Here is a 14313-nt window from a genome sequence, read left to right on the forward strand (position 1 = left end):
CCCACTAACCCCAGAATCAGAGTTTCTTTAGTACTGTCACAGATGTGGTAGTGTTTTCCTACAAACAACTTTAATTTTTGTTTTAATTGAGTGCTTCCTATTAAAGTAGATTTGGTACTTCCAAAACTATGAAATCTATATTTACAGCTATGTTATTTTTACATTTCTATGTTATTTTATATTTCTATTTTACACTGCTGTTACATATAACAAAGATAGTAGATTACGAATTAGCTATCTGAGGGAAATTGGAAAAGCAGAAAGCATAGTAACCCCTCATTTATCTAGCTCCCAGGGATTCAAAGGACAGATGAGTTTCCTACTAAGGCAAAGAAGACCCAACACTGGAGGTAAAAACCCATCACGGAAGTTAGAGGCATTGGCTCTGAGTTTTGTCTAAGAGTCTTCCATCTCAGTGTTTATTTGGAAAGTTTTCACTCAGGAAATTTAAGCATCTAGAGTTTACATATACAACTGCTGTCCTCCTACCCAGTTGGGCCAGCACTGGATACACCTCTCCTGCTTTTGCATGAGCCTGACCTTTAAAAAAAAAAAAAAAACCATGCAAGAACATCATCAAGTAGATATTGTTCCCTTTGCCCACTTCTTGTAATTCCCACCATCCTTCAACTAATACTTATTTGTTATGAGAGGTGTAAAAATGCATCTTCACACTCATCAGATCAGATGGGCAATAATAAGAAATTGGTCAGGAAAACCTCATACACTCCTATTAAGAATATACATTTATAGAACAGTTTGGCACGATTTAGTAAAGATGAATATGTACATAACTTATGACCCAGCAATTCCATTCCTAGTTATATACTCTAGAGTAGTGGTTTGTAACCTCTAGTACACAAATCCTGAAGGAGTCTATGGATAGAATTCAGAGTATGATAACTTGGGTAGGTAAAAGTTCCATCTTTATTGGCACCAACTTCTAAGCATTTCCTTTGTTTGTGAAGGTAGGCAACAAACCACAATATTATTAGCAGGACCTGCAACTTTTTAGTCAGTAAAAATCATAGATACTGTCAAATTCTATTTATAGTTGTTGCAAATACAGAAAATTTATTTTACCTTCATCACTACTTCAAAATTATGATACCTCTTACACCTACCATTAGATATTGTTATTTAATATCTTATAAAGAATAGGTCTATTTCTTTATCAAGAATTTGCTTTTAGCAGTCCTAAGCAAAAAGAACAAAGCTAGAGGCATCACACTACCAGACTTCAAAATATACTACAAGCTATAGTAACCAAAACAACATGGTACTGGGATAGAAACAGAAACAGACCAATGGAACAGAATATATAACCCAGAAATTAATCCATACTTCTACAGCCAACTGGTTTTTGACAAAGGTGCCAAGAACATACACTGGGGAAAAGACAGTCTCTTCAATAAATAGTGCCAGGAAAACTGGATATCAACATGCAGAAGAGTGAAACCAGACCCCCACCTCTCACTCTATACAAAAATTCAGTTCAATGGGTCAAAGAGCTAAGTGTAAGACCTGAAACTATAAAAGTACTAGAAGAAAATATAAGGGAAATGCTTCCGGACATTGTCTGGGAAAAAGTTTTATGAATAAGATTTCAAAAGCACAGACAACAAAAGCAAAAACAGATTATGTCAAACTAAAAAGCTTCTGTACAGCAAATGAAACAATCAACAGAGTGAAAAAACAACCTATAGAATGGGAAAAAATAATTGCAAACTATTCATCTGACAGGGATTCATATCCAGAATATACAAGGAACTCAAACATCTTACCAGCAATAAAAACCAAACAAATCAATTTAAGAATGGGCAAATGATCTGAACAGACATTTCTCCAAAGGAGACATACAAATAGCTAACAAATATATGAAAAATGTTCAACATCACTCATCATCAGGGAAGTGAGGTATTTTCTCACCCCAGTTAGGCTGGCTATTATCAAAAAGTCAAAAAACAAAGCTGATGAGGATGCAGAGAAAAGGAAAATCTTATACACTGTTGGGAATGTAAACTCTTAGAACTACTATGGAGAACACTATGGCGTTTCCTCAAGAAACTACAAATAACCCACTACTGAGCATTTATCCAAAGGAAAATAAATCAGTATATCAAAAAGACATCTTCCCGCCCCCATGTTTATTGCAGCACTGTTCACAATAGCCAAGATACAGAATCAGCCTAGGTGTCCAGCAGGATTAATGGATAAAGAAAGTATGTTATATATACACAATGGAATACTATTCAGCAGTAAAAAGGAATGAAATCCTGTCATTCACAGCAACATGGCTGGAACTGGTGGGTATTATGTTAAGTGAAATATGCCAACAAGAGAAAATTGCACACCACATGTTCTCACTAATGTATAAGCTTTAAAAAAAGTTGATTTCAGAAATAAAAAGTATAACAGGATTGTAGAGGATGGGAAAGATTAGGAGGAAGACAAGGATGGGAGAGATTTGTTAAACAAAATTATAGCTAGATAGGAGGAATAAGTTTTAGTGCTCTATACCACTTTAGGATAACTATAGTTAATAATATATAGTTTCAAATTGCTAGGAGGATATTGAATGTTCTCAACACAAATGATAAGCCCCCGGGGGAGTGGCTTCTGTGAGACCTAAATCCTCAACTGCCACGGAAGGAAGTCAACACATACTCTCCATAACTGAAAATGCAAGAAATAATAGCATAAAATGACTATTATTTAAAAATACGGGCCAGGCGCAGTGGCTCATGCCTGTAATCCCAGCACTTAGGGAGGCCGAAGCGAGAGGATCACCTGAGGTCGGGAGTTCAATACCAGCCTGCCCAGCATGGTGAAACGCCGTCTCTACTAAAAATAGAAAAATTAGCCAGGTGTGGTGGCATGCGCCTGTAATTCCAGCTACTCAGGAGGCTGAGGCAGGAGAATCTCTTGAACCCGGGAGGCGGAGGTTGCAGTGAGCCAAGATCATGCCACTGCACCCCAGCCTGAGCGACAGAGCAAGACTCTGTCTCAAAAAAAATAAAAATAAAAAACATACGGAAACAGGTATTAGAAGAACAGCTTAAAATGTTGAAGGCGGTTAGTCTGGGGACCAGTACTCCGGGACTGGGAGGACTAGACCAGAGGTCGGCTGTTTTGCTGTTAAGGCTTACAGAACGATCTAGTTTCAAACTATCTATGTTTAACTTCGACTTTTTCCTATCAGGCTCGGTGCTGCTATGCCACTGAGCTTATGGAAAATTAAATCTTTATTAGGAGCCTTCCAAGATCACAGTGGGGTGGCAATGGAGGCAGATAACACAATGCAGAAAAGCGAAGGCTCACTGGTCTACAAATACACGTCTATCATAACCTGTAAAAGTTAACCCTGTCCCAGCCTGGCCAATATGGTGAAACTCCGTCTCTACTAAAAAATACAAAAATTAGCCGGGCGTGGTGGCGGGCGCCTGTAGTCCCAGCTACTGGGGAGGCTGAGGCAGGAGAATGGCGTGAACCCGGGAGTCGGAGCTTGCAGTGAGCCGACCGCGCCAGTGCACTCCAGCCTGGGCGACAGAGCGAGACTACGTCTCAAACAAACAAACAAACAAGTTAACCCTGTCAACATCTCGACTTTAAATGCAAAGCACTGCACATGCACACGCTCAACACCTCCCCTGCCTTCTCCAGGGGCAACACAAGCACAACCGCCGCACATTTACGAATCTACACAACTGCGCATTGGAGCGAATGAGGTCAGGGCCCAGAAAGGTGGGGCAGGAACGATCCCAGCCTTCAGCTAATTCTGTCACTTCTAACGTCTGCGGCAAGAACGTTTCAGGAAACCAAAGGGGACCGAGGCTCAGCGCCAAAGAGAAAGACGCCAACTACGGGACCTGTCGCGCCTCCCGCGCCGGGGTGGAGCTGACCCCGCCGAGTCCCGCGCCTGCCTGCGTTGGCCAGTGGTCCAGGAGCCGCTTTTTTCCACTCGGGAAGACTTCAGAGAAGTCTCACAAAGGAACCGGCTGGCTGCTTTTCTCAGCGCCGAAGCCGCGCCATGTTCGTTCTCAGAAGCGGCCTGACCAGGGCGCTTGCCTCACGGACGCTCGCGCCTCAGGTACTGGCCGCGGGGGCGCGCCCGAGCCCTGGCCCGAGGGGAGGGGAGGGGCGGGGGGTGTTTCTGGAGCGTGCGAACCACACTCAGGCGCTCCCAGACCCGGGGCCCCGCGCCGCCGCCGAAGTTCTAACGCGATCTCTGGAGCCGTCTGGCGCGCAAGGAGGAGGCTACAGGCCGGGGTCTTCTCGCCGGCAGTCGCTGTCAGAGAGGTTTTCTAACTGGATGCCAGTGTTTTTGTGATTTTTGTTTTTGTTTTTGTTTTTGAGACGGAGTCTCGCTCTGTCGCCCAGGCTGGAGTACAGTGGCGCGATCTCGGCTCACTGAAACCTCCGCCTCCCGGGTTCAAGCGATTCTCCTGCCTCATCCTCCGGAGTAGCTGGAATTACAGGCGCCCGCCACCACGCCCGGCTAATTTTTTGTGTGTTTACTATTTAGTAGAGTCGGGGGTTTCACCATGTTGGTCAGGCTGGTCTCGAACTCCTGACCTCGTGATCCGCCTACCTCGGCCTCTCAAAGTGCTGGATTACAGGCATGAGCCACTGTGCCCAGCCTGATGCCAGCTGTTTTCTAGCCTAAATGCCACAACCCCCGGGACACCCCCGTGGCGCCGGCCGTTGCGTTTTTTTAGGATAACGTCTTCAGATACAAATCTCCGAAAATCAACTTTAAAAGCAGATATTACAAATACCTCATTGACCCATTTTCTGAGGTAATAATATTTTTAAACTGTAGATACTAAGCAGTTTTTTATTTTCAGAATTTGATTAAATTGACCCAAAAAGAATGACCATCAAAAGAAAGGATAGTTGCAGTTATTTTTTGGTGTGAAGAAGGGTTTTCCAAGGAAACTAAGACACTTGGGCAATAAGGGCATAACTCATACTGGAGATGAATGAACTCAAGATAGACAATTATAATTAAGACGTTATGCACAGAAACTACATAGACATTTGCATGTTGTAACCAAAAATATGTCAGTGAAAGATGCCTACTGTTGCGATAGATTATTCTGGGTAGTGAGCCTCAGGAAGTTGTCACATGCTAACCATGCCTAAATGAATGGATTTGTAAACTAGAATGCCACGGGAGTGGTCTGTGTAAACACGTGTGTTTACATAAATATTTGCATGTACATACAGACAGACTGGATAATTTCTGACAGGGCATTTGCTACTGAACATTAAGCTCACTCAGGCTCAGAGGGCCAGATTAGGACAGAAATTTACCTATTGGGCGTATGACTGTTACAAAGGGTGGTTCTTAAAGGATAGTTCCATAAACTTGGTATAATTGAGTGCACTAAATGTACATACTTCCTGATATTGCATCTGTAATTAGAAACAATGATGCAGACAATTCTGATTTGTTCAGTTTTTTTCCTTTTCGGCCTTTATGCAGTATACACCCATAGTACAATGCAATTGGATAAGTTATAGCTTCCTTTTATATTAGTTACCTTCCAGTCCTGTTTTTGACTGGTAGTCTTCATCAGTGGATTCAGGAAATACTTTGACCTGAATAGCCATTCCTGTTTTTTTAGGAACCTTTTAAAAACAAGAGTTTTTTGTTAGTAAACATATTTTTGGGCCTGCCAAAAGGCATGTGTACTTAATAAATTTTTTTCAATGTGTGGAACTAATACATATGGTATTGAGTAAGATGGAATATTGGCTAAACGGGAAAACCCTTTGTAAATTAAAGAGACTAAGTCTTAAATGTAGTTCTTGGGTAAAGGAGTATCATTATGATCCCACAGCCTTTATGAGCAAATTCTCGTGAAAAAATGGTTAGAGGTAGATCCCTGCTAGGAAACAGTCGCTATATATTCATCAGAATTAAGAGCAGTTATCTTTATTGACATCTCTATGTAAACAAGTGAATATGGAGAATTGACAACAAAAGTAAACAATGGATAATGAGTCTATGTGTGTTCCTTGTACCAGACTCAGATTTGGTTGTAACCAAATCTGTAATTGTACCTTCCCGAGATATTTACATTTGTCTTACCTCCTTCAGGTGTGCTCATCTTTTGCTACGGGCCCTAGACAATACGATGGAACGTTCTATGAATTTCGTACTTATTACCTTAAACCTTCAAATATGAATGCGTTCATGGAAAATCTGAAGAAAAACATTCATCTTCGGACAGCTTACTCTGAATTGGTTGGATTCTGGAGTGTGGAATTTGGAGGCAGAATGAATAAAGTGTTTCATATTTGGAAGTATGGTAAAGAGTCATCCAGTTTTAGTATTCAGTATAGATTTTCATTCTGTTAAATGTAACATAAGACTTAGTTCTTGGATCTATATTACTATAGATACATACAGGTTAAGTAAGACTTTTTAAAAGCAATAGCAAAAAAATAAATTTAGCAGATCTTCTTCCCAGTGGTACACCTCTAACCACCACTTGCTTGAACTCTTATGTTATCATAAATGAGAAAACATGGAGTCTCATATATCAAACCATAAAATTGTGAACTAGACTTTAATCCTCAGAAAAATGTTAGAATCGTTTGCTATAAAGATAGTTCATGAAAAATTTAAAGCAGTAATTGTAAATGTTCAAGTGGGTTAAGATCACAGTTGGGCCTGCCAAAAGACATGTATATTTAATAAAAATGTTTTAAATGTGTAACTAATGTATATGGTATTGACGAAGATGGAATACTGGCTAAATAAGGGAGAATGCTTAGTAAATTCATGAGATTCCTAATTGCAGTTCTTGGGTAAAGGAGTATCATTAGGATAAGAAAATTTTTTTTTCTTATTATTATTACAGCTAGGGCTGGAGATCAGCATTTTTGCAGAAATAATTCACCCATTTGGGAGCTTTATAAAAATGGAGGTTTTCAGAGGATGATACTTAACTTTTAAGCCTCACCCAACTCTGAGATTTAATAATTCTGTTAGGTTTAGAGATGACTTCTTCTTTCATTTCTGTACCCCAGAGTTTCAAGGAATTCACTTTCATACTACCCTAGGGAGGTAAGGAAAAGGAATGAGAGACAGTTCTTCCCATATTGAAGCTGACCTACCCCTGGTTTAGTAGAGGAAGGAGAACAAGTAACAAGAATCCCCAGAATGTTTGTTACTCCCATGTCTGTTCTTAACAGTCCACATCAGGACTTAAGGATAGCTAAAGAACTTTTAATAATTTCATTTACTGTTTAGTGATCAGTGTCCAAAGTTAATAGTCACAAAGTAATTTAATAGGAAAAGTCTTCATTCTATGCTTGACGTAATTCTTTAGTTTTTCCCTGTTATAATAAAACAGACCCTATTAAAGCATAATTTATGCTTTAGATAAACCACAGGTTGAAACATGTCCCATTGAAAAAACTGCTAATAAAGTGTTTATAATTCATTTATACGCTTTAGATAAACCACATATATAATCCACTTATGTGCATTAGGTGAGCCACAAATTTAATCGTGTCCCATTAAACTGCTCATAAAGTCTTTGTAATTCACTTGTAAGATAGGTGTTATTCCTTATCCTTAGCATAAATCATATAATTCATTTACTATTAGTCTTAGGAGGCCCTAAAAGTAAATATACTATAGTTGTCCCTCTGTATTTGCAGGAGGTTGCAGGAGGTTGGTACCAGGACCCCCTGTAGATACCAGATTCAGCTCAAGTCCGTTATATGAAACAGCATAGTGTTTCCATCAAACCCACACACATCCTTCCATATACTTTAAAGCATCTCTAGATTACTTTTAATCTCTAATATAATATAGATACTATGTAAATAGTTGTTATACTATATTATTTCACTTGTATTTTTTTTTAATATTTTTAATCTGCAGTTGGTTGAATCCACAGATGCAGAACCTGTGGAGAGGGAGGGCTGACTATACTAGGTCCATATCTTGGTAAATGTATATACCTGTTTGGGTAACTTAGAAAGAAGAGGAATAAGTTGTAGAGAAAAAGAATTACTGACAAGAAATAAAAGAATCAGCACTATTTCATTGGGAGCTGTTGTTCAAAAAAGAGGCTTAAAAAGTGCATCTTAATTTCATTTATGTTAAATTTGATTCAAAGTGTACCTTGATCTAATCACCCACCACCAAGGAAAAATAGTCTTTCTCTATAAATCAAATGCTTCCATTAATAAGAATCGTTAACATATACTGAGTACTAACTAAGGTGCCAAACACCATTCTAAGCTCTTTTCATGTACTAATTCCTTTAATCCTCACAACAACCCTGGAGGTAAGTGTTATACTATTTTCTTCACTTCACAGAACAAGAAACTGAGGCACAGAAAGATTGAATAACAAACCTAATTCACACAACTTCCTAAGAAAGTCTTAGAGCCTATAAAGCCCATTCTATGTCAATTAAGTTAGTTTTTTACATTTCAACTCCCCTTTTAGACCATGAGTAACTTGAGAGCAGTTGTCACATATATTTATGTTGGCATCTCCAGCGACATAATAACATGGGGTTCCCATATGGCCTTGCACGTTTGCTGAACTGAGTAAAATTCAAGTAAAAATATGGGCGATTTTAAATAAAAAAAATTTTCTTAATTATTTTCCTCCCACAGATAATTTTGCTCATCGAGCTGAAGTTCGGAAAGCCTTAGCCAACTGTAAGGAATGGCAAGAACAATCTATCATTCCAAATTTGGCTCGCATTGATAAACAAGAGACGGAGATTACTTACCTGATACCATGGTCCAAATTAGAAAAGCCTCCAAAAGAAGGTGAGTTCTTCCCTCTTAGACTATGAGTTTTAATGAGTAAAATACTAAAGACCTAAAGCTATAAAGAGTAAAGTTCTATAGGAAAAAAATATATAATTCTTTGTTTTATATAATAATATATTATGAGTCTGGAGATAAAAATGAATTAGAGACTGGGCGTGGTGGCTCACGCCTATAATCTCAGCACTTTGGGAGGCCGAGGGGGGAGAATCACTTGAGGTCAAGAATTCAATATCTGCCTGGTCAACGTAGTGAAGCCCCATCTCTACCAAAAATACAAAAATTAGCTGGGTGTGGTGGTGCATGCCTGTAGTCCCAGCTACTCGGGAGGCTGAGGCAGGTGAATGGCGTGAACCCGGAAGGCAGGGCTTGCAGTGAGCCGAGATCTCGCCACTGCACTCCAGCCTGGGCGACAGAGCGAGACTCCGTCTCAAAAAAAAAAAAAAAAAGAGAATTAGAGTTCTAGAGCTCTTTGCTTATCCTTAAAACATTGAGCTTATCCTTAAACATTGCTCATCCTTAAAACAAAAAATGAAGTATTTTTTTCCATATTGAAATCTAACGGATGCCTAACAAAAGTTGACATGGTCAGTGCAGGTGAAAAAGTGGGGCTTGGGAGCTAGGAAAACAAGTGTAGGTAGATGAGTCGTAGTTTATGAAATTTTGTCACAGTTTTAAAATGTATAAACTTTTAAATATAAAAGTATTTTTTCCACAAAGTCAGCTAATCTTAAATCATTAATTACATCTTTGCTTGTAAACTGACTGTTTTGGGGGAATGAATTAACTTACACTGTTAAGCTACATTATTGTAGTTTAACTTTTGTGTCTTCCTCTTTCTTGTTTCTCAGTTTGAAAAGATTTGTCTTCTTCCTGATTTCACTTCTTGCTCACTAAAGGAAATAATTACCTCAATCTAATTTTAAACAGAGGTCAGATTCGAAAAGCATAAACTAATTTAAATTTCATTTTATGTCTCCCATAAACTCAACTTTGTATTTTATTTTAGATTATAAGAGATTTGAAAAGTCTTGTTTGGATTCTAATGTACTTAAAACTCCCCTTAGCTTTCAGCACTAAGTAAAACAGTTGGCTTCTCAGTGTCAAGTCTTATTAACAGTTCCCTTCCTCTATGTTGTTCATAATTCTTTAGTAACTTTGTATTTCTTTCATTTTTCTTGTCCAATCTACCTTGTACTCTAGTTTCTTTTTCTCCACCCATCTTATACTTCTGGCCAGAAGGCAGAATGGTTTTTAAGCATTTACCTGGATATTTAGGAAGAATAAAACCATCTCCTTGAGGGTTTTCTTTTATTCCTTAAAGGCTCGGACATGGCTTCGGGTCAACTAGAAATAGAATCCTATAGGGGAAAATTATACAAAGGAAAAAGTTATTTCCTCTCAAAATTGAAAAGGAGAAGGAAATTTAGGATATCAGAAAGTACTTCTCTTATTTATTTCTTTTTTAAAAAGTGTAGACAGGCAGCTTGAAAATTCTGCTTCATTATATATTCTCAGTATCTGTTTTTTTGACAAATTTTATAGATTAAAAATATTTCAGTGTAGTTTATATATAGCTTCCAGTCCTTTTTCTTTATTTTCTTTATGATTAATTTTAACAACTGACCCTTAAACATGGACAAAGACTTTCTAAACATAAAAGCAAAGAAAAATAATGCAGAGAATCAATAAATATGACTGCATATGTATGTATACATGGATTATCCTCTAAATTCATTGGTTAGCCTTCTAATGAAATCAAGAAAACCTGGTTAGAAATTGTTTGAATGTCTTCTGTGAAATAATTATTTTTCTCCCTATTCTAGGAGTCTATGAACTAGCTGTTTTTCAGATGAAACCTGGTGGGCCAGCTCTGTGGGGTGATGCATTTGAAAGAGCAATTAATGCCCATGTCAATTTAGGCTACACAAAAGTAGTTGGTGTTTTCCACACAGAATATGGAGAACTCAACAGAGGTACAGTTGTCCATTTGTTCTATGAAGTTGCCATGTATATTAGATCAGTTCGTCTCTCTTTTTCATTTTGGTACCTGTTTTAATTTTTATCTCCAAATTTTTAGAGTTTGTTGTTTATAGGATTGAAAAAACCTATAAGCATCTTATTTTACATCTTATTTTTTTAGAATGTTAATACTTTATGGAGCCTTTTTCAAATGCTGAACTGCTGTTTTTTTTTTTTAACTTTTGTTTTAGGTTCACGGGGTACATGTGAAGTTTTGTTACCTAGGTAAACCCATGTCATGGGGGTTTGTTGTACAGATTATTTAATCACTCAGGTATTAAGCCCAGTACCCAATTGCTATCTTTTCTAACCCTCTCCCTCCTCCCATCTTCTATTCTCAAGTAGACCCCAGTGTCTGTTGTTTCCTTCTTTGTGTTCATAAATTCTCATCAGTTAGCTCCCATTTATAAGTGAGAACATGTGGTATCTGGTTTTCTTTTCCTCTGTTGGTTTGCTGAGGATAATAGCCTCTAGCTACATCCATGTTCCCACAAAAGATATAATCTGGTTCTTTTTTATGGCTGCATGGTATTCCATGGTGTGTCTGTACCACATTTTCTTTATCCAGTCTGTTGTTGATAGGCATATAGGTTTTCATGAAAAGATTCCAAGTCTTTGCTATTGTGAATAGTGCTGCAGTGAACATTCACGTGCACATGTCTTTATGGTAAAATGATTTATATTTCTCTGGGTATATATCCAGTAATGGGATTGTTGGGTCGAATGGCAGTTCTGCTTTTAGCTCTTTGAGGAATCACCATACTGCTTTCCACAATGGCTGAACTAATTTACACTCCTACCAACAGGGTATAAGTGTTCCCTTTTTTTCACAACCTCACTAGCATCTGTTATTTTTTGACTTTTTAGTAACAGCCATTCTGACTGGTGTGAGATGGTATCTAATTGTGGTTTATATTTGTATTTCTCGAATGATCAGTGATATTGAGCATTTTTTCATAAGTTTGTTGGCCTCATGTATGTCTTCTTTAGAAAAGTGACTATTCATGCCTTTTACCTACTTTTTAATGGGGTTCTTTGTTTTTCTCTTATAAACTTGTTTAAGTCGCTTATAGAGGCTGGATATTAGGCCTTTGTCAGATGCGTAGTTTGCAAAAATTTTCTCCCATTCTGTAGGTTGTTTACTCTGCTGATAGTTTTTTTGTTTGTTTGTTTGTTTGTTTGTTTTTTGCTGTGCAGAAGCTCTTAAGTGTAATTAGATACCATTTGTCAATTTTTGTTTTTGTCATGATTGTTTTTGGTGTCTTTGTCATTCAAAATTAATATGATTGACATAGAAAATTCACACATTGTTGCAACATTTTAAAAAATCTTTTACTAACTATAATATACAGTAAGACCCTAATTTGGTTTGCTCATTTTTTTTTTTAAAGGAAACACACCATGTGTTGATAAAGGTTTATCTAGGCAGTTAAGATTATACTCATTTTTATTTTTTCTTTGTATCACCTAAGTTTTCTGCAGTAAACAATTTTTTATAATCTGCTTTTTTAAAAAAATAAAACATAGTAGGAAGTCATTAAACTTGGGTCTAGTCTTAATTGTGCCTTAGCTGTGTTTCTTTGTATTCTCTCTTCAGCCTTATGTTTCCAGTTTAACTTATAAATTTGTCTCCCAAATTTCTGATCCCTCTGAAATCTTATCACTAACATACTTAGTTTTACCTTTTGATTTTAATTTAAAGAATAAGACAACATTTCTGATTCACTTTTTCTATATTTCTTATTTGCTATTGCCATATATTTCAGGAACTATTTGTGGTTTATTTCTGCAGTTCATGTTCTTTGGTGGAATGAGAGTGCAGATAGTCGTGCAGCTGGGAGACATAAGTCCCATGAGGATCCCAGAGTTGTGGCGGCTGGTAAGCTGTTTGACTAGGCATGAATTATTTTTAGAACAAATGTGATTCAACCAATAACTGTATGCCTTCTTATGAAATGTTTTTCCAGTTCGGGAAAGTGTCAGCTACCTAGTGTCTCAGCAGAATATGCTTCTGATTCCTGCATCATTTTCACCATTGAAATAGTTTTCTACTGAAATACAAAACATTTCATTAACTGCTCTAAGATATGTCTGCTAATGGTGCTTAAATTCTCCCAAGAGGCTCTCGCTTTTATTTGAAGGAGGTGGTGAGTTAATTAGTTAATCTGCTATTCTTCTTGCATTTTTGAAAGCTACATCTTCTCCACTGCTTTAAGAAATAGTTCAGTTCACTTTCACCTTGGCATTTCATTATCTGTTACACATTAGAAGTAGTTGTCACTATTTCATCATCTTGGTTTTTCATTTGTTTTAGAATACCTCTTCTGTATTTTGGTAACTCATTGCTTTATAGCGTTTTCTTTTACTCAAATAAGGATTTTACATTTCCTTGCCTGACAGTATTTTTGAATTATTTATATAAAATATCTATCTTTTCATCATGTCTATATTTCCTGAGATTTGAAAAAAATTTGCTTAGTAAAGCTTATTTTTGATATAAAATGGGATTTATAAAAATATTAGATTGGTTTATTTCTTTACTGTGGAAAAGTACAATGTCATCTGTATTAATTATTGCTTTTACATTAATTATTAGTCATTCTAACTTGGAAAATAATGCAATTGGGTCACAGTGTTAAAAATCTGGAAAAGACTTGTTGGTTTATATGCTGAAATTGTTCACTTATAATTAATTTTACTAATTTCTACTTAGTTTGGATCACTAACAGAGATCTTGGGACATTTATTTGTTTTAAAGAAATATTTATGGTTATGGAAATGCTTGCCCTAATAAAAATCCTACATATTCATTGTTTTTTTAAATTCACATTTTATACTTACATGATCTCTAAAGCTCTTACTATGTTGCTATAAGACAGTAATATAGTGATAATTTACCAACTTTATTGAAAATGTTTTTACATCAATAAAATAGCATGCTGGGAACCTGAGAAGGAAGGTTTCTTTAGTACTGCCACAGATGTCCTGGAGTTTTCCTTGAAACATCTTTCATTTCCATTTTACTTGATGCCTCTACCTACTAAAACTAGATTTGGTACTCCTGATAGTGTATATTTACAGCTATATTATTTTTACATTTTTACAGACTGTCTTCTGATAATCTGTATTTACAGCTATATTATTTTATATTTTTAAAATCTTATAGCTATAAAATAGTAAATTGTGAATTAGCTGTCCAAGGGAAATTTGGAAAACAAACTGTACAGTTCCCTCTCATTTATCAGGCTCTAAGTGATCTGCAGTTTATCTGGGCTATTATGCAATGTGAGATATTATTTATGAGAGTCAGGCAGTGGCAGCTTAAACAGACATGCCTCCTCAGCATTCTTTTCCATGCAGAGTTCAAAGAGGCCTAAGACATCTCACATTTATGTGAAATAGTTGAGGCACAAGTATGTGGCTAACTACACATAAATTACCAATAAAATTAAAAGTTAACTAAAATACTATAGAAGACATTTA

The 14313-nt window shown here is 36.9% G+C and overlaps 1 protein-coding gene across 3 annotated transcripts; it reads left to right on the forward strand.

The window, feature by feature from the left end:
* The first annotated feature begins 3595 nt into the window (after positions 1-3595).
* Positions 3596-13776, forward strand: LOC129043742 (protein NipSnap homolog 3B). 3 transcript variants are annotated; one of them, XM_054500657.2, is made up of 6 exons: positions 3596-4090; positions 6107-6317; positions 8650-8808; positions 10635-10784; positions 12623-12709; positions 12798-13776. In XM_054500657.2, exons 1-6 carry the CDS (start codon positions 4031-4033, stop codon positions 12872-12874), a joined length of 744 nt encoding a protein of 247 aa, XP_054356632.1. In that variant the 5' UTR covers positions 3596-4030; the 3' UTR covers positions 12875-13776. The 3 variants fall into 3 exon arrangements, with proteins under 3 accessions (XP_054356632.1, XP_054356633.1, XP_063505843.1); XM_063649773.1 differs by lacking the exon at positions 3596-4090 and adding an exon at positions 4667-4799; XM_054500658.2 differs by lacking the exon at positions 10635-10784 and having other exon boundaries at positions 3650-4090.
* Positions 13777-14313: the final 537 nt, after the last annotated feature.

This window comes from Pongo pygmaeus, chromosome 13 (assembly GCF_028885625.2).
Source record: "Pongo pygmaeus isolate AG05252 chromosome 13, NHGRI_mPonPyg2-v2.0_pri, whole genome shotgun sequence".
NCBI lineage: Eukaryota > Metazoa > Chordata > Mammalia > Primates > Hominidae > Pongo > Pongo pygmaeus.